General features: G+C 34.8%; 1 protein-coding gene and 1 long non-coding RNA gene across 3 annotated transcripts; both read right to left on the bottom strand.

Annotated features, from left to right (window-relative positions):
- Positions 1–242: 242 nt before the first annotated feature.
- LOC125586342 lies at positions 243–10,138 on the bottom strand. 2 transcript variants are annotated; one of them, XR_007322832.1, is made up of 2 exons: positions 8,943–10,138; positions 243–8,579 (listed from the first exon to the last, which is right to left on the bottom strand). It is a non-coding gene; the product is annotated as an uncharacterized LOC125586342 (long non-coding RNA). The 2 variants fall into 2 exon arrangements; XR_007322831.1 differs by having other exon boundaries at positions 8,838–10,138.
- Positions 10,139–18,797: 8,659 nt separating this feature from the next.
- On the bottom strand, positions 18,798–22,160 carry LOC106446469 (wall-associated receptor kinase-like 14). The gene is made up of 4 exons (XM_013888207.3): positions 21,912–22,160; positions 20,964–21,718; positions 20,277–20,348; positions 18,798–20,202 (listed from the first exon to the last, which is right to left on the bottom strand). Exons 2-4 carry the CDS (start codon positions 21,697–21,699, stop codon positions 18,956–18,958), a joined length of 2,055 nt encoding a protein of 684 aa, XP_013743661.2. The 5' UTR covers positions 21,700–21,718; positions 21,912–22,160; the 3' UTR covers positions 18,798–18,955.
- Positions 22,161–23,513: the final 1,353 nt, after the last annotated feature.

Consider the following 23,513-nt stretch of genomic DNA (forward strand, 5'->3'; position numbering starts at 1 on the left):
GGCGATAGTCTATTTTTTGTAAGGCCTAAAAAGAGAAGTGTCAAACCATTCTAAAGATCTTAAAGGAATATGAGGTGGTATCGAGCCAGCTGATAAATTTCCAGAATCTTCATCCAATTTGGACATAAGATTGAGGAACCCATCTAAATAAGAGAATCTATGTTTCCTCCGGTCGGTAGGAAAAAGAAGCTTTTAGGTCAAAATAGATATGATGATATCAGACAGCCGTTGTTGGGTTTTTCTCAATTAGAGTCGCAAGAAGTTTGCTGCTCGTTGGTTGTGGAATGCTGACTAACCGTCTCCGTCCCCCTTTGATGAGAAAAAGCTTTCTGAGTGGACGAGGACCGATCTTCTCTTTCTTTAGTCTTGCTCATCTTATGACATTATCCTTTGCGGATTCCTTAATCTGCGGGACAGCTGTCTCGGCTATGAAGGAGGTTTGCGATTTAAATATCTCACGGATTTTAATACGGCCATGCTAGGAAAGCAGCTTTGGCGATTAATCGAGAAACCAAATACTTTGTATTCTCGAGTTTTTTAAGGTCGATACTTCAGGAATGCATCACCTTTGGAATCGATTAGATCATACTCCCTGTCATATGGCTGGCGTAGTATTGTCTCAGCTAGATCTCTAGTAAGCAAATGACTAATTAAAAGGGTGGGATCAAGATCAATAATATCTTTATGGAATGATCCTTGGCTCTCAACCACTCCTCCAAGACCAGCAAACAATAACCATCATAATCTTTACCCTGACCTTACAGTCGATTCTCTCATCATGACATCATCAAGAACATGGAATTCTCAGGCAATTCAGGCTTTAGTGGATGCCTAGGATGTAAAACTCATAGAAAGTATACCTTTGAGTTGGATACAATTTGCTGACAAAGACGGATGACATTTCACAAATAATGGAAAATATATGGTGAAATGTGGTTACCAAGTAGAACATGTCTATCCTGATAAGGAAAAACCGCTACCAGTTTTTGGTCCTTTGGTTGATAATTTGAAGGTTTTTTGTTGGAAAATAAGATATCTACCAAAAATGAAGCATTTCTTATGGTAAATAGTGTCATGATGCATTGCAGTTAAGAAAAACTTGTGAGCGAGGGGGATGCAAGGAGATGTTTTTTGTGTGAGGTGTGTGATATCTTATGAATTTGCATGATTTTAGCCATTCATTCTTGTACATTTTGATCATATAATTAGGATTTAGTCATTTTTAGGTTGCATTTTGCATACATGAGTCTTTATTAGGGGCTGGAGTGTGCTATGGAATTCTTGGAGGTGTTTTGAGATATTTGTGGTGCAAAAGGGTGAAAGATGAACATGGATGGAGGTCTTAAAGATATCTTCTGTTGATAAGATTTTGAGAAGACATAGTAAATTGAGTTAGCTTTCCAATGGAAGTGGTTTCAAGTCATTTAGAGCTGTATTGGAGGAGTTATGGTTGATTTACTAGAAGCATATCAACCCCAGCGCGACCAGACCACAGCGGGTTCGACCACCCGCGCGCAGCTACCCTTCCTTCCCGCGGTCGACCCAGCGCGGGTTGGTTGACCCGCGGTCGACCCAGCGTGGGTTAGGCAGCCCGGGTTGGTCGACCCACGTGCATGGACTGAACCTGGGCGGAGCGGCCCGGACGTCCCAGTCAACCTACCCGCTCCAAACCCTTTTTTGGGCGATTTTGATGATTTTTTATGGGCTGTTCAGACTTTTTTATGAGCCCATTAGGGTTTTTAAGGATCATATAAATACCTTGTAGCTCCCAAAGTTGGATCTTATCTCATTTTCCCTCAAGACTTTATCTAAACTTGTAAAAGGTTGAATCTTTTGATAATCTAAGGAAGTACATCATCTTATATTTGTGTTTCTCTTGCTCATTAACATGATTAGCCTTGATCCTTACATGAGTTTAAGTAGTGAGTAGTGAACTTGTGATTCATGGGTTAGATAGATTATGGTGATTAAGTGGATATTTAGGATGTTTATTGCTTGATTAACAATGTTCTATGCTTTCTAAGTGTTCTTAATGCTAGATTAGACTTGATCACTCTCATCTAGACCTTAAGCTATTTTACCCCCAAAAGGTGTTTGTTAAAATGTTTGAATGAACTTAGCATTGTCTTTTACATATTTGGCCAACGGCGTTGATGTCTGAGATGTTTAAGTGGTTAGTAGACTTGTGATTTATGCATGATTGAATGTGTTAGCCAACGGGAGTTGATGTGTAATGCATGACTAGCATAGGGATTATTATCAGGGAGTGGATTAATCTATTTTGAATGAGATTTAGACCTATAGACTTGTTGATTGTTTTGTTTGAACATCCTGGATTGAACCTTGATCACCTTATATCAATTATCTTTGCCCATGGATCCATCCTTAGCATTTGATTGAAAGTTCTTGCACTTATTTCTTGATTGGATTTGAGATCACCTTGTTTATATTCCTAGGACATTAGCTTGTTACAAAATCATCCATATTCTTGTTTGTTTAGATTAAGGAAGCTTGTGTATTCTTGGTGTTATAGATCATTAGTTCCTTGTGGATTCGATTCTAAAATACTACAATGACATATCATTCGATTGTGGTATTGTTGGCACATTAGATTAATTGGTGTGTGCTTAAATGCATAATCAATTTGGCGCCGTTGCCGGGGAACTAAGTAGATTTGTCATTAGGATTTCAAACTTTTTTGAGATTAAGCTTTATTTTCTTATGCTTTGTTTTGCTTTTATATAGCTACTAACCTTTTATTCTAGCTTTTGCTATTTTCAGTGATGGCAGCAAGCCACTTTGCTTGGCCACAAGAAGAGGAAGATACACTTGAAGATCACATTGATGATGATGATGAGCCATATATGGAGGAGCCATTTGATGAAAGTATACTCACACCAGAACAGAGTGTAAAGGTGGATGAGCTTTGCAAAGAGAATCCAATGTTGACAAGGGAGGACATGATAGTGATGCTCAGGTTAAATCTTATGTCACATCGGGCAACATTAGAAGGAAGAGAGCTCACCGGCATTGAGATAAGAATGGCTCAACAGCTCAAAGAGGTATTTTATTGGGTTCCACCAACCCAGCTGGAAGGTACATGCAATTCGACTTTAGAACTTCATTTTGAGGATATTTGCTTGCCATGTGTTGAAGAGATTGCCTCTGATTTGAATTCTCATGTGCTCATCAATGAATGTCTTGATCTGATATGTGAAACTAGAAAACTAGATGACTTGAGAGTAGAAAAGCTAGTTAGAGATCATATTGAAGTTTGTTTTGATAAGAACTATCTTTGTGCTTCAATTGATCTTGAATCTGAGTTTTTGATGCTTGATGAACCTAGACCTCTTCTTGAACTAGCTGATTTAGGGGATGAACTTGATGAACATTGTGTCTTATTTGATTGATGGAGATAGAGTTGACTACTTTGTTAAAACTTCGTTTGAGCCTGTAGTTGAATTTGTGTCTCCAACAAATGCTTTTGATTCTTATGATCATCTGAACCTCAAGGAGCATTTCATAATTCATGTCACATCTTTAGTGAAGCTCCTTGAGGAAAAATCTGACTATTTTCTATGGACAGTAGTGTGCTTCTTTGCATACTTGGTTCCTTGTTCTTGTAGGAGAAGGACCAAAGGTGCATTGGCTCAACCTTTTGATACTTATGATTAGCAAGCACACAAAGTCAAGCTAGAGACTTAAAACAAGCTCACTTGGGAGGAAATCCCATGTTCTCCATTGTATATATTTCTTTATCTTTCCTTTTTAGGTTATTTAATAAGTATAGTTGAGGCTTTTTAGGTTGAATCTAGACACCTTCTTTCACTTCTCCGCTTCAGCTCATGTCTACAAGTGAAATAAATCTGAGGCCAAGGGTCTTCTACCACCCAATTCAGCCAATAACTCCAAGTAAGTGTCACCCCAACCTTGTACATATTTAGTTTTCATGTTTATTTCTTTCCTTAGATCTCTTCTTTGAGCTTACTCTCACACAAGAGACTGTGTGAAGTAAGTTTGGGGGAGAGTCTACTATCTCACATCATTTTCTGTTTTGTTTACTTGCCATGAGTCTCATGCATTGCATTGTGAATTCTTATTTGCATAGAAAATCCATAAAATTTTGATTTTCTTTGAAAATCTTCAATGTAGTTTCACTTGATCCATTTGCATCTTTAGGATTGAGTCTAGAAGCATTTAGATTGCATTCATGCATTGGGAGAAACCTTGTAAAGAACACATGTCTAGAACTCAATTTGACATCCTAGCTAAACATATCAAGTAACTTAAGCATCTCTTGAAAAAAGCTTGTAAGCTTCGAGCCTTGAAAACTCTTCTTGAAACATGTTGTTTGCTTGATGATTGACATTGTTCTTGAAACCAACTCCAAATGAACTAGGGGTTAATGAACTTAATCTCTCTTGCATATGGGCATTTGCATACTTGATCATGGATATTATACACATTTGGGTTATCTTTCTCTCTTTGTACCAATATTTGTTAACCCAAATGGCACTTCCATACCTATTAACCCTCACCATTCTTTGAAGCCAACATTAATTTGCTTGAGTGAGGCCTTTTATTGATAGCATGTCATGTGCAAAATCTTGAGAGTATTAGGAGCGACAATGAGTTGTTCTCATCTTTGGCTAGCATTAGGACCTCATTTGAGCTAACCTCTAGGATGTTTGTTGGGTTCGTATGCTTGATTTTGATCTTGGGATTGGGATTTGAGTAAAAAAAAAAGTAAAAAGAAATGAACCAAAAAGAGTGAGAAAAGGAAAGAAAGCCACTAGGGATTTAAAAGAAAAAAAAAAAAAGAGGGCTCTTGTGTTTATAAATAGAATCTCCTTTAGAATAAAAGAAAAAACATGAGAAGAGTGGGGAAAAGAAAAATAAAAGAGCTGAGTGAATAAAAAAAATAAAAATCCCTAGTTGGCTAAAATAAGAAATGGGAATGTGTTCATTGGGTGAGAGATGAAAGTGAGTGTATCTTTGGGTTTTGGGATAATGAAAAGAAGAAGGGTAGAGCTTGAAATCATTTATGAAAGAGGTAGAATGATGAGAACAAATCATTGTATGCATGAATTGCTCCTTTTCTTAGATAAATTTTGCATAATGTTCTTGCTCTTATTCTTGAGTGTGAGTCACTATAAAAAAAATGCATTTGAAACCCATCTTTATGCACATTAGACCATCTTTTCTCACCAAGCCAAATGATTGAGATCAAATATCCATTTGCAAGAATTCACCTTGTGTGTGTGTGTGTGAATGAATGTGAGAGTTGGTTGAAAGACTTGTTGATTGATGAGCATTGCAACTTGTCTAGAGGCATAAGAGTGTTGATAGGCCTTGAGAAGCTAGAGTGAAATAAGAGAGTGGTTCATGCTATTTGCTATGTTTATCTTACGATGTTAGGTTGAAGGATAGAAAATGTCTCTTTTGGTTATAAGCTCCCATCTTTATATCTTTCCTTCTTGAGTTTTTGAAAAGCTTACTTGATGACAAGTAAAAAACTAGTGTGGGGGAGTTGATATCTTATGAATTTGCATGATTTTAGCCATTCATTCTTATACATTTTGATCATATAGATTAGGATTTAGTCATTTTTAGGTTGCATTTTGCATACATGAGTCTTTATTAGGGTCTGGAGTGTGCTATGGAATTCTTGGAGGTGTTTAGAGACATTTGTGGTGCAAAAGGGTGAAAGATGAACATGGATGGAGGTCTTAAAGATATCTTCTGTTGCTAAGATTTTGGGAAAACATATTAAAGTAAGTTAGCTTTCCAATGGAAGTGGTTTCAAGTCATTTGAAGCTGTATTGGAGGAGTTATGGTCGATTTACTAGAGGCATATCAACCCCAGTGCGATCAGACCACAGCGGGGTCGACCACCCGCACGCAGCTACCCTTCCTTCCCGCGGTCGACCCAGCGCGGGTTGGTCGACCCACGGTCGACCCAGCGCGGGTTAGGCATCCCGGGTTGGTCGACCCGCGCGCATGGACTAAACCTGGGCGGAGCGGCCCAGACGAGCCAGTCAACCTACCCGCTCCAAACCCTTTTCTGGGCGATTTTTCTGATTTTTATGGGCTTTTCAGACTTGTTTATGAGCCCATTAGGGTTTATAAGGATCATATAAATACCTTGTAGCTCACAAAGTTGGATCTTATCTCATTTTCTCTCAAGACTTTATCTAAACTTGTAAAAGCTTGAATCTTTTGATAATCTAAGGAAGTACTTCATCTTATATTTGTGTTTCTCTTGCTCATTACCATGATTAGCCTTGATTCTTACATGGGTTTAAGTAGTGAGTAGTGAACTTGTGATTCATGGGTTAGATAGATTATGGTGATTAAGTGGATATTTAGGATGTTTATTGCTTGATTAACAATGTTCTATGCTTGCTAAGTGTTCTTAATGCTAGATTAGACTTGATCACTCTCATCTGGACCTTAAGCTATTTTACCCCCGAAAGGTGTTTGTTAAAATGCTTGAATGAACTTAGCATTGTCTTTTACATATTTGGCCAACGGCAGTTGATGTCCGAGATGTTTAAGTGGTTAGTAGACTTGTGATTTATGCATGCTTGAATGTGTTAGCCAACGGGAGTTGATGTTTAATTCATGACTAGCATAGGGATTATTATCACGGGAGTGGATTAATCTATTTTGAATGAGATCTAGACCTATAGACTTGTTGATTGTTTTGTTTGAACATCCTAGATTGAACCTTGATCACCTTATATCAATTATATTTGCCCATGGATCCATCCTTAGCATTTGATTGAAAGTTCTTGCACTTATTTCTTGATTGGATTTGAGATCACCTTGTTTATATTCCTAGGACATTAGCTTGTTACAAAATCATTCATATTCTTGTTTGCTTAGATTAAAGAAGCTTGTGTATTCTTGGTATTATAGATCATTAGTTCCTTGTGGATTCGATCCTAAAATGCTACAATGACATACCATTCGATTGTGGTATTGTTGGCACATTAGGTTAATTGGTGTGTGCTTAAACGGATAATCAGTGAGGGGCACCGGAGGAATCAATAAACCATGTATTTTTTGAATGTCCACCAACGATACAAGTTTGGGCACTCTCAAACATCCCATCGAATCCAGTTGTTTCTCTTTTTTCATCATTCTTCGCGAATATGGATCATTTGTTTCGGAGAGTTGTTCCACAAATGGAGGATCATCAATTTGCTTGGATATTATGGTATATCAGGACGGGACAAAATAATAAAGTTTTAGAAATATAGATATCGATCCCAGGGACACTTTGAAATTGGCAGAAACGGAGTCTCTATTGGGGACTGAAGCACATGTTACACTGACACAAAGGGTTGCCCAAAATACAGACGTAGATGCCACAAACCTGCCAATCATTCCAGGTATATGGTGTTTTACGGATGAGTCATGGAAAGATCAGGGGATTTTTCAGAACATGGATGGTATAGTACTTTGGAAGGTTTTTGATGCGTCACCCCTTCACTCGGGAGTGGAAGCTCTCATTTGGGCATTGGAATGTATGCCGAATTTACGTCATTTTCATGTCATATTTGCAACGGATTGTTCTCAACCGGTGAAAATGGTTTTGGAACCTGGAGAATGAACAGTTTTTGTAAGTTATTTGGAAGATATCAAAATCCTGAAGGAAAGTTTCCACAGCTCGAAAATAATTTATGTACCCAGAACACAGAATACACGGGTGGATTGTCTTGCACGTAGTGCCACTAAGCAGCCGTCTTTTGTCGTTCACATGGATGCATAGTTACCAATTTGGTTTGTAGAGTCTTAGGAGTCTGTTTTGTTGATAACAAAAAAAACATACGAGTATGAAGTCTTATTTAATAGATAACCATATTATTTAGTTAATATCATTTAAATTTAATTATATACCATAGAAAATAAGTGAATATGATGATTGTTTGATTTATTTATCATAAGAAGAGTTATTATTTTGATTTATGTGTTTGTGCCAATTTAATTATATATGTAATAGTTACGTGTTTCTTAATTATTTAATATATATTTATTATTTATTATTTTATAATATGTAAAAATGCAAAATAAATAATAGTGTACGTAAAAAGATTTGTATACCGAATGTAAATTTCGCCTGAATGTAAATTCCGCGCAAACCGCAGATCTTAACCTAGTATAGTGCTAAAGTTATATAAAATAAGATATTAATATTTTAATTCATTTTTTTTGGGCAAACCTCAATTTTATAGATTCTTACTCTCTACAAATAGAGAGAGTGTTCATACAACATGATAATAAAGCCATCATGGCCAAATAACAAGCTATTACAAAGAAGCAAATACAACATATTAAGATAGGGGCATACAAGACGCTTAAGCAACTAATGTCGTAGAGAAGTCCTCTAATCTCCTCGAACATCAAGCTGGAAAGTGAGATGAAGCCTTGGGAAATAGAGACCACGATCAGTGATATAAATCCCGAGATTGAAACAGCGACAAGTGCACAATTAACAATCCTTAACATGGCTATAAAGCCTTTGATTAGAACTTCAGCATTTGAAGTATCTCTAATCTTCAACATTGAACTCCCTGCAACACAACAACATAAAGTGGATGATAAACAGAGGGAAACAAACTCCATAGAGGAGGAAAATGGACAGTAAACATCCAACAGAACCCGATTCACGGGATGAGTGGTTATGTAAGGCATCAATCCAACAAACTGCCACACTTGAACCCAAAAGGATTTGAATACCACAAATTTAGGACTGCATACTACAGTAAATAACCGCACCAAAGTGAAGGCGAGAGACAGAGATTTAACACGAGAGAAGCCAAGATACCAACCCATAAATATCAACTCATCACCCATGATTAAGTTAGAAAATCTAGATAACACATGTATTAATGGGTGAGGCATGGAGCAACTGGTGGTGATGGGGATAGTGCAACCTGTTGTTGAAGCCACCAACACAGTGACAAGCATAATGAACAGGAGTGAAGGGTATATGGACTTGCTGGAAAAATAAGGTCATGATTCCAATCAAGGCACCGACAAAGAAATAAACTGCATACTGCAGGATACAAGCATTTGGAAGCAAAGACTTTGTCACCAATGGACATCAGAGAAACAACACCGTCACCGGTAACAAACGCCAAATTCAACAACAAAGATTCCAAATCTGAAGTTCTGGAAAGCGCTTGAGCAGGGTCGAAGGATGTGTCGAAGAGCAGAAGAAACACGGGACCGAAAGATGCGTCATGAGGATCTGGTGGTTTTGGTGGAGAGAGGACTTCAAGCGGCACAGGAGGAGGCGTACATGGCGGCGGATCGGGAGGAGAACGGAGATGCGACGAAGGAGACGAAGGACGGAGATGCGGCGGAGAGGACGAAATCACCAACGGAGCCATGACAGGAGTGCGCTGCTTCATAGGGTGGAAGACAGAGTCACCGAGCTGGAATTGCAGAGAAATCCCATAGAGGCGGCGGCACCTAGAGAACTGGGTCAGAGAGAGTCTTTAGGGCGAACACCACATAGTGAACATATTAACATTTTAATTCATATACTGACCTAATGGTACTAGAATAAAATATATATGTATATAAATATTTATATAGATAACTCTTAGTACAATCATTAATCAAGGGCTATAGTCTAGCAGTTTAATTTGTTTTAGTGGAAAAAACATTGAAGTACACTTTGTCCTTAAAATATTACTTAAGCAGATATCATAAGTCTAATCATTAGTAAGGTGAAGCAAATAATTTGTATAATTCCAATATATATTTATATGTAAGCATCAAATACTATGCGTAAACCTACATCTAGATTCACACATCGAATAACTAAGAACAAAATGTCATTCATATAAAATCAAACACGAGTTATTGTTTCCAGTGAATCAGACATTAGATAATAATAGTGCGAGACTAAAATATTTTGATGGTATATATATATAACATAGATCGTCGATTACAAAGTTTCAATCATGGGGTCTTGCATGCTCCAAGAACAGTAAAGTTACGGTCGTTTTCTATCAATAACTTAGAAACATCGGAATCAATCGCCTAAGTCCAATTTGTCTTTAAATAGCCACATTTTCAACCTCAAAACTATAATCATTATTATTTTCACATTACTTCTCGCGTTCAAACACTTTTAAACCTAAGTAAGCATAGTATATATATTTTTATTTATTTTGATATGGCAAAGACCCTTCGTGTAATTTACCTTTTCCTTAGTATTCTCCTTTTCTGCGAATTCATCGACGAGGCGCAGGGTAGTCGTTTGAGGTGTCAGCATCCACAAGATTATTCATGCAAGAAACGTTCAAGTCATCATCATCACCACCATCATCATAATCATCATCATTATCACAAGGATAATCCGAATGAATCAGAGGGTCTGCAACGAAGAATCAATACGACGAGGGACAAGGATCTTTACCGTGTTGATGCTTTCCGGCCCACCGCGCCAGGGCACAGTCCCGGTGTTGGCCACTCGATCAAGACTTGAGAAATTTGAAGTTCTTAATATTGGTTTATTGTGATCTATATATCCTGCTCTTTGTCATTTTTGTAAAAAAATAGATTGTGTTATTTAGTCTCGAATCTCTCGAATCTCTGCCATTTCTAAATTTTATATTTTCTATCAGTGTTTGTATACATCTCGCGCATGATTCTATTATTTACAAAAGGCTATTTCATATAGCCAAAACAGAATTAAAAAAAAAACTCGATCTCGATATATACTCTCGGGCTTATGTATGCTGTATAGAGATATTTCTTGGAATCATAGAATGGTTCAAGACCAATAAAAAAAAAGTAAATGTAAAGAGGATTCACAGCTACGTTAACTTTATTTATGTCTATCCGATACTTTTACACAATAATAAAAAATTTGAAATGCAATATACAAAAATTTAATGATGGAGCTGTAAGTTTCGTGTATCTACAAGATGTTTTCCGACGTATACAAATAGTGTTGGAGTTAGGCACTTAACTAAATGTTAGTACATACGTCAATTTCATTTAGATAACTGTGTTACAACTTTAAGATGAGTTAATCTTAGATATTTCATGTTTTTTTTTTTTTTTGAAAATTAGATATTTCATATATGTCTGATCGTTTATTCATTATTTAATAAGAAAATATCTTCCAGTATCAGCCATACACCAATCCCTTGGATTATGAATAAGGGTAAACGAGTAGGTATATTTCAATTTCTTTTAGTAAGATATCTACAAGCAGTGAGGAATCAACATCAATAAAAAGAAAAAAGCTTTGTAAATCTGAAATAACACAACTCAAAATGATTGATTGTGTGCAAATGTTATCTTCGATAGGATTCACAAAAGGAAGGGCGTGTATCAAAAGCATATAAATATCTAACTCGTGTTTAAAGAAATTATACGTGTTCAAAGAAATTATACGTAGATACATCTCATATATTCTTAAAGTTTCCGAGAAAGTTATACACAAAACATAGAGAATCTTAGAAGTGCACAGGTTAGGTTGCCACCGTTCACGACCGGTCCAAGTGGATACACAAATTGTGTATGATTTACTGCTCTCTATTTTTTATAAGCCAGATTGTTTTAAAACATTACACGAGGTTCTATTTTAGAAAAGAAGACTAAATTTTAAAAAGGATCTAGAAAAAATTCATTTCTTTCATTATTGGCATATTTTTTAAAGGAGTATCTCAACTCTTTAGTGTTGATATAATTCTAATATGTAACTAATATTTAAATATAATAAAAACATTCACAAAATGACATATATATATGCAGAGTGTATATATGTTAATATCTCATGATTTGCGAACAATTGCGACTAGTGCTGAAAAAGACACTCTTTCCTTTCATAGATACTGAGAACAAATGCGACTAGTGCTAAAGGAATTATCATCTCTTTAAAGATATATGTATTATGTATTATGTAAACGTGGTTACAAAAAAGTATCTTTAATGTTTGTTATCTAATGAGGTGGCGAGGTTCGTATCCAAGGAATGGCATGGTAAATGGACTATGTTGTAATTACCAGAAAAAAATTGTATATATCAGTTTACAACTACTAAGCATTTAACTAGTAGCATGCAATGCAACTATATATTATATGAAAAATTATATATATGTAAACAGGTAATGTTTATTTTTTATTTTGGGGGCAAAGTTCTGATTGATTATTAGTGTTTCAAAAAGATTACGATAAGTATCAGCAGAAAATGTTACCTTAGCCTAATGATAGTAGTGGAATATAGACTTTTTGGTGCCGTGATTACTGGTGACGATACCAACTTATATTTTCCCAATATCCAGAAATCATACCTAATATATATCTCAATCTGGTGTCGTGACGACTGATGATGATAGCAACTTATTTTTATCTAATTTTTTTAAAGTACATTACCAAATTTTATTTTCTATAAGATAAATAAACAAATGATACAAAAATGCAATTATCAATGTCAAGTTTTCAGTTAGATTTTAAGGTAAATCGAACTTCTTTTGTTTCAAGTAATCATCGTTCAAATATATGAGTTCCAAATATATAGACTTTTTGACATCATTTATTTTTGAGCTATCAAAAGTAAAAATCTAGCAAACCACCTTATATACAGATTATATATCGTCCATTTGAGTTATAAAGCATTTAAAATAAAGTTAAATAATGTGAGACGGATTAAATAATGGATTACTATTTTTTTATTCCTACATATTTGTATTTATATGAAAATTATAAATATAATTATAAAATCTATATTATAATATATAAGTTTTTGCTCACTCCTCAGCGCGCCACATCAGCGTTTTGTGGACCACACTTTTAAAAAGTGTGAAAAAATGTCAAGTCTATGGCTCGAACCCGGGTTATTGAGATATAAACACCAACATTTATACCACTAACCTAAATGATACTTTGTACATTGATGGTCGAACCTAATATATATTTATGAAGGTCGAAAGCTCTTGCTTCTTCGGTTTCTTCCGAGGGTCGGGCCTACAAGTGTGTTATGGGTTTCATTTTTAAACGAGATTCATCATGTTATATGAAAAAAAAACTCAAGTTTGCAACAATTATAGTTTTCTCATATTGTAAACTGTTGTCGTTTAACTTGAGTTTGGGTTCTTTTCTTCACTGCTCAAACAAGTCTGAGTTACAGAGTTGCACCATGTGTCTGTTCGTAATATATTTTTTCACCGGTGAACTCTTCGTGTCCACATCTTAAATCGTTTGATCATAAATGTTCCTGATTTGTAGCCCCTATATAAACCCTATATATATGATTCTCATCTTTGATGAACTCAATCTGCATTTCCACACAACTCATTGATTCCTCTTAGATTTAACCAACTTCTAGAAAATGTTTCTCTCTGTCTCTCCAATTCGTCAAACCGGCATCTCGGCGACCGTCACTCAACCTTCGAATCTCTCCGTCTTGGTCGTAGTAGTCAGAGCATAGCCTCTGGCTTCCTCGCTTCTGAGATTCCCTGAACTTCAATAAAGACAGAGAGTTTGTGGGAATCACGGTTCTCTTCCTCGATGAAAAGGTAAGTTAATCTTCTATCTATAACACTTATTTAACATAATTGTTTTAACTTATTTCCTGATTCTTTGTTGAATAATATTATTTGCAGATTCCGTGATTCATGAGTTTACTCCCGTCGGACGTGCTAATCATTATATGCCATCATTGAAAGCTGGTTCCATTGTGAAAGTTGATCGTTTTGAGGTTTCTAGGTGCTCAAGCATGTACAAGATAACTGATCATCCATTCCTCTTTCGTTTCATCTCACTAACCATTACTGATGAAATCATCACGGGTGCTCCTGAGATCAATCTTCAGTCAAGATTAGACTGTTCGACAATCTCCAAGTGATTGCGAACACAAGCCTAGAACTTCCAGGTATATTATCATATTGCATCTGAGTTTATATTATGTTTTGATATCATAACTGATATTTAAACTCACAGATGTGGTTGGGCAAATCCGTTCTGTCCATGACTCTGGCCTCACCAAAGAAACAACTCGAGTCGTTATCCGTCTCCTCATTGATCCGTAAGAAACAATCAACAAATAATTTCCTTTATATTACTGTTTATATTGTGCTAACATCAATAATCAAAAATATTTCATACCCAAGATTTGTGGTCGTTTATTTATCTCCCTTACTTATCAATCTAATTTTACACAAATCTTTATTTTACTGTTCAAAAGAAACCACAATAACCCAAACAATCAAAACATCAAAAGTTGGAATCCCAAAAAAAGACGAATCATTAATGATCACCTCTCTTTTTGTCTAATCTTACAAATAAACTTCAAAACAAATATACCAAACCAATCAACTCAACTAAAACTCAATGACACATACATTGAGCCAGCTAAACAAATATAAACTACACGGCCAAATATTTAACAATTTACAAACTTACTTTCACAGATGCTTACGAAGAAGACGAATACGACAACCAAGATCAGAGTAAGTTACAAACTCTGATAAATACAACTAACAATGACTTTTATTTACATATTACCCATCAAATAAAAGAGAACAAACACAGCCACACCAGGAGATACAAGAGACAATCCCAACAGACACAAAGGCGGCAACAACATCTCCACCTGCTCACTCTTCTTGTCTTATAAAAATAGCTTATATGCTCAATGTCAACATGCCAACGCTATTGTCTTATTATGAGAAATACATATATTCGTTTAAAACCCATTAAGACCCAAATATTAATTGTCACTCATTTTATAGTTATTTCTACAAGTCTTCATATATTTGTTTTAAAGGTCCGGTAAAAACAACAAGTTTAAAAGTAAAAAAACATATAACCAACGTAATAAGAATAAAAAAAAATTATTACTTAATACACGCAACTTACACAACTAAACTGGTGAAAAAATATCCAGAAACAAAAGATACTCTCAACAACCTTAATATAATTTATGTAACAAGAAATATTATCTACAACGCGAGGGCAATGCCCCTAGTATTTTTAATTTATGAGTATATCCAAAAATCTATAAACAAAATTTTAATTTATGTTCACTGTTTTTTTTTTGCCAATTATGAAGATATCCAAAAATCTATAAACAAACTCTGAGTATATCCAAAAATCTATAAACAAAACTTTATCTATGTTCACTGTTTTTTTGCCAATTATGTTGGAAATTGCCAAAAATACAATTTTCAAAGTACCATTTTTCATGTTTACACTAACCATCTTTAGCCTCATCTTTAATAAAAGGTAAAAGACATTTATAACTTTTTGATTAACTTTGACAAAAAAAAAACATAAGGTTTAACTAATCTAAACTTAAAACATCAACTCTAAACCATGAAACATCAACTCTAAACCCTAAACCGCGAAACATCAACTCTAAACCCTAAACCCCGAAACATCAACTCTAAACCCTAAACCCTAAACCTTCAAATCTAAACCCTAAAACATCAACTCTAAACCCTAAACGTAAACCCTAAACCCTAAATCTAAACTTAAAACATCAACTTTAAACCCGAAATCATCAACTCTAAACCCTAAACCATGAAACATCAACTCTAAATCCTAAACCCCGAAACATCAACTCTAAACCCTAAACCTTCAAATCTAAACCCTAAAACATCAGCTCTAAACCCTAAACGTAAACCCTAAACCCTATATTTTTCTGAAATTCGAACCTTAAACCCTAAACCTTCAAATCTAAACCCTAAAAACTCAACTCTAAACCCTAAACGTAAACCCTAAACCCTAAAAACCTAAACCTTCAAATCTAAACCCTAAAACATCAACTCTAGGGTTTTAGGGTTTAGGGTTTAGGGTTTAGAGTTTAGGGTTGAAGGTTTAGGGTTTAGGGTTTAGAGTTGATGTTTTAGGGTTTATGGTTATTTTTTTAAGGTTTAGGGTTTAGAGTTCACTTTTTAGGGTTTAGGGTTTAGTGTTGATAGTTTAGGGTTTAGTGTTGATGGTTTAGGGTTTAGGGTTTAAAGTTGATGTTTTAGAGTTTAGAGTTGAAGGTTTAGGGTTTATGGTTGATTTTTTGGGGATTAGGGTTTAGGGTTGATTTTTCGGGGTTTAGGGTTCGTATTTCAAAAAAAAGGTTTAGAATTGATGGTTTAGGGTTAAGAGTTGAGGTTTAGGGTTTAAGGTTTGAATTTCAAAATAGTATAATTCGAAAAAAAATTAAAAAAATATTTTTTGTTTTTTTAGATTTTTATTTATTTAAATATTTATTTATTATATATATATATAAAGAACAAGGGCATAAGAGTTTTTTGGCACTTAACGAATAAGGTGTTTTTGAAAATGTCGCTTTAGTGGTGGTAAAAATGAAAAGTGGTAGCATGAAAGTGGTAAACATGTAATTTTCCCAATTAAGTTTACAAATTTAAGATCGGCAAATTAAACATTTATGAATATGATCAATTCTAAAATAAATTTTCTAACACATTATTCCCTTATTTCAAGTTTAAATTTTAGATATTTAAAATATAAAAAATCTAGTATGATTTATAAAAAGTTGCTAAGCTAATGAAATTTAGAATCAAATATTAATATTCCAAACAAAATTAACATGGAAAACAAATTTTAGCTAATTAAGATGAAAAAAAATTCTAAACTAAAAATAAAAGTCTTGTCGTAAAATTGTTTTTTAGATGTTTGAAAGAAAGAATCTGTATTTTCATCATTTTTGTAAAAATGCAAAAGGGAAAATTCCATAAAATACTCTAACTAAGTTCCGTTAAACATTTTAATACTCAAAAATTTTCTCTACTCAGTTTAATACATTAGCTAATTATTTTGTTCAATTTAATACGCAGACTTCTAAAACTATATCCATTTTAAAACCTAACTGTTTTATATAATCAAAAATATTAATAAGCTTCAAACGAAACTTAAAAAATCTCTAAAATCTAAGAAAAATATCGCTAAAGTTTATAATTTTTTTTTGTCAGCAAAAGTGTCTAAAGTTTATAATTTTATTTTACGTTAAAGGAAAGAAAGTAACTAAATTATGGAAAAAAAATAATTTAAAAAAGTTAATTTTGAAGGAAAATAAATAAATTTTTTTTTATTTCCAAAAACAAACTAAATTTGATATATTTAAAACTTAAAAATTTTACTACACAACTTAATATTATACACAATTTAAGATTGTTTTGTGAATTTTAGAGATTTTTAAAATTTTATTTGTAACTTATTAATATTTTTGATTAAAATAAGCACAGTTTAAGTATTAAAATGAGCACCGTTTTAATTTTTTTGTACTAAAATGAAAAAAATAGCTTAGGTATTGAAGTGGGCAGTGGAAAAGTTTGGATATTTAAAAGCTTAATAAAATTTAGTTCAGGTATTTTTTATGAAACTTTCCAAAATGTAAAATGTGTAGAATGCATTTTTGGTCAGTAATTCAGTATGTATGTATAGAATACATAAGGATTTTAATTAATGAGATCGATAAAAATATAGGAAAATTGCTTTAAAGATTTTAAGTTAGCTAACACTTTGCAAAAATAAATTTAATCAAAAATATCCTAGATTTTTTTTTTTGGTCAAAAAAAAAAAAAATCTAGGATATTTTTGATTAAATTTATTTTTGCAAAGTGTTAGCTAACTTAAAATCTTTAAAGCAATTTTCCTATATTTTTTAGGGTTTAGTATTGAGAAATTACTTGAAATGCTATAAGTTACCACTTTTCAAGAATATCTTTGATTAAAAATAACCTAATATTTGGGTTTGGATTTATTGATTATTATTTAGGATTTAATATGTAAGTGATGATCAACTGAGTTTATAAAGTTTTATAAATGATTATTAATATTCATAAACAATTTAATAAGGTTATTTTAGTCTTTTTATTACCATTTTAGGGTATTTATTAAAATAATCATTTTATAGATAAGTTTTAAAAATGGTATCAAAGTTGTGATAAAATTAGATATGAAGGAAAGAGAGGGACTTAAAAAATGCTGAATTCCTCTACCGTATTCAAATTAGCTACTTCTATGTTCTAGTAAGGTGGTTGTTTGACTAAATGAACTTCATAATAACACCATAACTGAATATTATTATTTGAAATTTCGTTCCCAAAATTTGATAAGAAGCTAATATAATTCCTAAATTCACGGAATGGTTTGAAGTTTTTTCTTTAATACTGTAGTTTTTGTTGAATATTATTGTCTAATAGATATCAAAATTTAAAGAGAAATTGTTTAAAATATCATAAGTTTGACTATCACTTTTCACAATACCTTAACATATGAATTTAGTGATTATTGTTAAAGGTTTAATATTTAAAGAGTGGTGTTGGGTTGATAAACTTTCATAAATGATTATTAAATATTTATAAATGATTTAAGAAGATTAGTTTAGTATTTTTTAATCACAAATTTAATATATTTATGAAAATAATCATATTTTAAAGGTAAATTTGAAAAGTAATATCATGTATGTGGTAAAACTAGGTTCCCTCAAATTTAAAGTATGAATCAGACAAATTACATACAATAAGATCACTGTATTTGGTTCCTACTCCATAAGAGGTATAAAACTAATGTTGGTTGACTAGCCAATTCTACTATAATAATAAATTAAAATACGAACTAGTCTTTAATCTCTCTAGCAACTCATCAGTCAGATAGCTGAAAACGCGTACAAATCATATTTCAAATATAATCATAAAAAGTTTTAACATTATAACGTTAATCTTTTTCTTTCATATATAACCTTTAATTTGCTTATACATAACCTTAGATTCTCAGATTATAACATTCTTACGAGAATTAATGAAGTACTGACTGAAAGATCTTGTTTCAAGATCGTTTACTTATTTATAAAACTGTATTCTCCACCGTTAATCTCCTCTTTACTTATCATTATGAACACTAAATGATGTGACAAGCTACACAAAGATCATTATCAAGTGGTAAACAGTGCGTTAAGATCATTATCACCTTGGAATGTTACCAAGCAACGTGTTTGTAGAAGGTGAGCTCTGTGCACTTAACCAAGGATCTTGAACCGACACTGGTGAGCTATCGTCCTTCTCTTCGACAAAAGCGAGGATATCCGGTTGCTTGGGAGGGACAACGAGTCTTCTGCTTCCTGCTGATGCTTTTTTAACTGATGCTGATTTTTCACTTCCGGTCGGTGAATCCAGGCTCATGGTTGGAATCCAACCGCTGAGCCGTATCTGTTCAAGCTCGTCGGCTACTTCACTCATCGTAGGTCTCATGTCACTGTGGAAGGATAAGCACCGGAAAGCAAGCTCAGCCACGGTGTGCATTGACGAGAGAGTCCATGCGTCTAGACGCACGTCGAGAATCGGGTCTATAATCTCGTCAAGACAGCCTGATCCGATTTTGTCAACAGCAAGAGCAGCTAAGTTGATTTGAGAATGCGGGCGAGTGAAGTCAACAGCTTTCAACCCTGTTATAATCTCAGCAAGAACCACTCCGAAGCTGTAGACATCGCTCTTATCGGAGAGATGAAAGCATTGATGGTACTGCGGGTCGAGGTAGCCAGGGGTCCCTTGAGGAGCCGTTGAGATGTGGGATGTTTCAGTTATTCCGAGCCTAGAGAGTCCAAAGTCAGCAACTTTGGAGTTGTAATCATAGTCGAGAAGGATGTTGGTCGACTTGATGTCACGGTGATAGATTGGTGGGTTCATTGCAGAGTGGAGATAAGCGATTGCTTTAGCTGTTTGGGTGGCAACAGTGAGACGCACCGTCCATGGAAGACCGCTCCCTATCTCTCTTTGTAGATGTTCTGATAAAGTTCCATTTGGCATGAACTCATAAACGAGAACCGGGTCGCCTTGGTCTATACAGCATCCTAAGAGACGGACAAGATTCGGGTGGCTTACCGAGGAAAGAAGCTTGATCTCGTTCATGACCTGGTCAACACTTTCTGAGTCTCTGTGTCTGAGTCTTTTGATAGCAACCCATTCATCGTTTTGGAGCTTCCCTTTATAGACAGTACCATATGCGCCTGTTCCTAGTCTCTGCTTTTCAGAGAAAGCATTCGTTGCTTTCTCGACCTCCTTGTAAGGGAAGAAAGCGATATTTGAGTTGCCAGTAGCTTCAGACAAAAGACGCCTCTTTGCGCTTAAATGGCTTCTCAAAGAAGCAGACCGTTTCTGTTTACAAGCAAACAAAAGAGCCAATCCAGCTAGCATAAATGCTCCACCAACAGTTCCTATGTACCAAATCAATTAACAGAGTCAAAGATCCACTAATGATCATTATAATGAACACTGAAGCGACAGTTACCTCCCACAACAATAGCAAGGCTAGATCTACAATGTCTCCAGACTAGCCTTGAACCGCGGCAGTTCGGTAATGCTACAAAGAGTAAAGTGGACACAAGTTAGCACAAAAAAAAACTTATAGAGGCAAGAACATCATTTAAACAGTAAAGAGGAAACAAGTTAGCACAAAAAACTTTGCAAATAACTAGAGGCAAGAACATCATTCAGAGAACTAATAATCTATGTATCAATATCATACTTGATTCAAAGACAGACATCTTTAACTAGTTACTCCAGCTTTCTTCCAAAGAACACAAAACCTCATTTACATGACAGCTTAAAACCATTCCCACCTCAATCCATGATTCTTTTTACTTCTTTATACGCATATTGAAACAAAAAGCTTTGCGAATTTTGGTCACTGGAGGCAAGAACATCACTACAAGAACTATAATCTATTCTTGGTTCAAAAAAGTCAACACAGAGTAAAGAAGAAACCAGTTATCACAAAAAGCTTTGCGGATTTTAGAATCAAGAACATCAATAACTAATAATCTATAACTTAACACCATACTTGATTCAAAGACGGCATCTTTAGCTAGTTACTCCAACTTTTGATCCCAAAGAACACACAAGTTCATGATTTTTCTTACTTCTTTGCCTTTTAATACACATATTGAAAACCAGAGAAGACTTGAAGTTGACTAACCTTTCTTGCAAGGAGATTCGATGAACCCATCTCCAAGGTAACCCTCGGGACACGAGCACCGGTGTCCTGCATTGCCATCAGGAGTATCAACCTCCTTACAATTAGCATAAGCCGCACAAGTTGAGTTTCCAGTTCCACAACCTCCCTTAAGCCACCAACCTAACCTAACCCTCTCAAACTCCAACGCTATCCCCAAACTCGCACCTACAGACTCAAAAGCTATAGACGAAAACAGCATCTTGCACGAGCTGTTCCTCAAATCCTTCATGCTGAAAAACTTGGTCGAGCTCGAGTTCGTATCCGCAGAGAAACAGCTCACGTTCCCCTGGACTTCGCAGCTTTGCAGCTTCAGCTGAGTCTCAAGAAACCTCTGCTTGATCGAGCATCCATCGGTTTGATTCGTGCACTGCTCCATGAGGAAGCTGTTCTCCGACGTCGGCGCGTAACGCTCGCCGAAGAGAGGCTTCATGGCTTCGACACTCCGGGAACAGTCGTGTGGGACGCGGGCGAATATGCTGTCTCCCGTCACGTTCTGAACGGAGAAAGCTCCGATCCTCGCTTGCTTCGCCGCGAAACAATCGAATCGGATAGGACAACCGTGTGAGAATCCGAAAGGATAAGGCAGAATCATTCCGCCGCATGCTCCGTCGCAACGCTCCGGAGAAGAAGAGACGGATCCTCCGATTACGATTACGATTACGATTACGATTAAAATCAAATTCAACGGCGTCATCATCTTAACGGTGATAACCTTCCTGCAAATATAAACACGTCTCTAATCATGAAGACGAGATAAAACCCTAAGAGCTATTAAAGCTCTCAGCTCCCCAACGGTACACACATAGAAACGAAAGAGAAAGAAAAAGAGAAAGAGAGAGATATAAACTGATTCCTCTATTAATGGCTGAAGCTATAGAGTCTAAACTAGGGTTTAGATAATCGAAATACCTTCGAAGCTCTTCACTTGATCACTTCATCTTCGTCGCGTCGATTACGGTTACTGTATAACCTCCGCTTCAACCTTCTCTGGTAATCTGGATGTACTTTGAGATTATCTGTTCTCCGACGAAGAACTATATTGCTAATGATCGGAAAATCGCATCTCCGTTTGAATTCTCCGGTGATCTCTCCATCTAATCGCGGAAGAAGCAGTTTGATTAAAGACGAAGGAGAGATGCTACGTGCTTTTTTCCTTCATAAAGACGAGTTGAAATGACGGATATACCCTTGAGTGGTCAACGTGCAATTGGGAAAATGTTTGACCCGGGCGTAAGCTTTTATTCTTTATTTACTGAGGCGTGTGTGAGTGGCCAGCATTACATTTTTGAAATTCGGTCTGTTTTTATTATAGAAAAACTTTACCGTAATTATCTTTCCGTAAAATGAGTAGAAATTTTATAATTCGAGCAAGACTTTTGATTGAATCATATAGTTTTTCTTTAATACTATATTGGTCGTTACGTTTACAAGCGTAACAAGCAACACACAATGGTTTACGTTAAGTATGGAAGTACGTTACATTTTAACCGCTCGAACCATTATCTAACAAACGTTTGTCGTTTACATCAAAGTCTTAACAATTTTGTTTAGAGAATCAAACAAAAATTACACAAACTATCGATACACGTTATATATTGAAGAAAGATAAACTGAATAGCTAAATGTAAATCTTGCGAATTAAGATTGCAAAATCTCTGAAGTTTTTAAGACCCGTGAAAACTTGAAAAACAATACTTTTTCTCAAAGCAAGTTACAACTCGATACTTTTAACATATTTTTATGTGTTTAGGAAAGTTTAGTGTTAGTGACTTAGTGTTATGTTGATACTACCACTAGTGTTATTCTTATATCAAACGACACTCAATAAAAACTTTAGACCAAAACAACTTAATAAAAACCATTCAATGATAGTATGATAGTAATATTCAAATTCAATAGTATTTGTCATGGTATCATAGTAAGGTTTATAGGTTATTATCCTTACCGCCAAATCAGTAAGAATATTAGGTATACTTAAAACTAATTCAATGATGCTGACAAAAAAAAACTTAAAACTAATTCAAGCTAGCTTCTTATCCGACTTCTTTGAGGTTTCCTAGCTCGAATCTCTCTATCTCATGCGCCGAATGCTTTTGACTCTTGATATATGACTACATTCTTTAAATATATATTTTAGGTATTTATCAACCTCAAGTGATTCCTTTTGTTATTTCAGTTTTTGAGATTTCAAGCTGCTATAATGCTTTTTTAAAAAGTTTTTTTTTCAGTTTGTACATAGGCAATATTTCTCTTTTTTTTTTCCTTTTTGGTAATCATCGGCAATAATAACTAAGTGAATATATCTTTGTTAGCAAAAAGAAAAACTAAGTGAATATATCTTCTGAATTATTTATGGTAGCTATCTTCACCATCTTGGTGCACACAAAAAAAAAGCTATCTTCACCATCTACATCTTGATTATATCTCTGCAAAAATGATATTTGACTATCACATACGTGGTATTTTCATAAAACACCGCATTCTTGGATAGTATAATGTCATTATGTCACT

Source organism: Brassica napus, chromosome C4 (genome assembly GCF_020379485.1).
Source record: "Brassica napus cultivar Da-Ae chromosome C4, Da-Ae, whole genome shotgun sequence".
NCBI lineage: Eukaryota > Viridiplantae > Streptophyta > Magnoliopsida > Brassicales > Brassicaceae > Brassica > Brassica napus.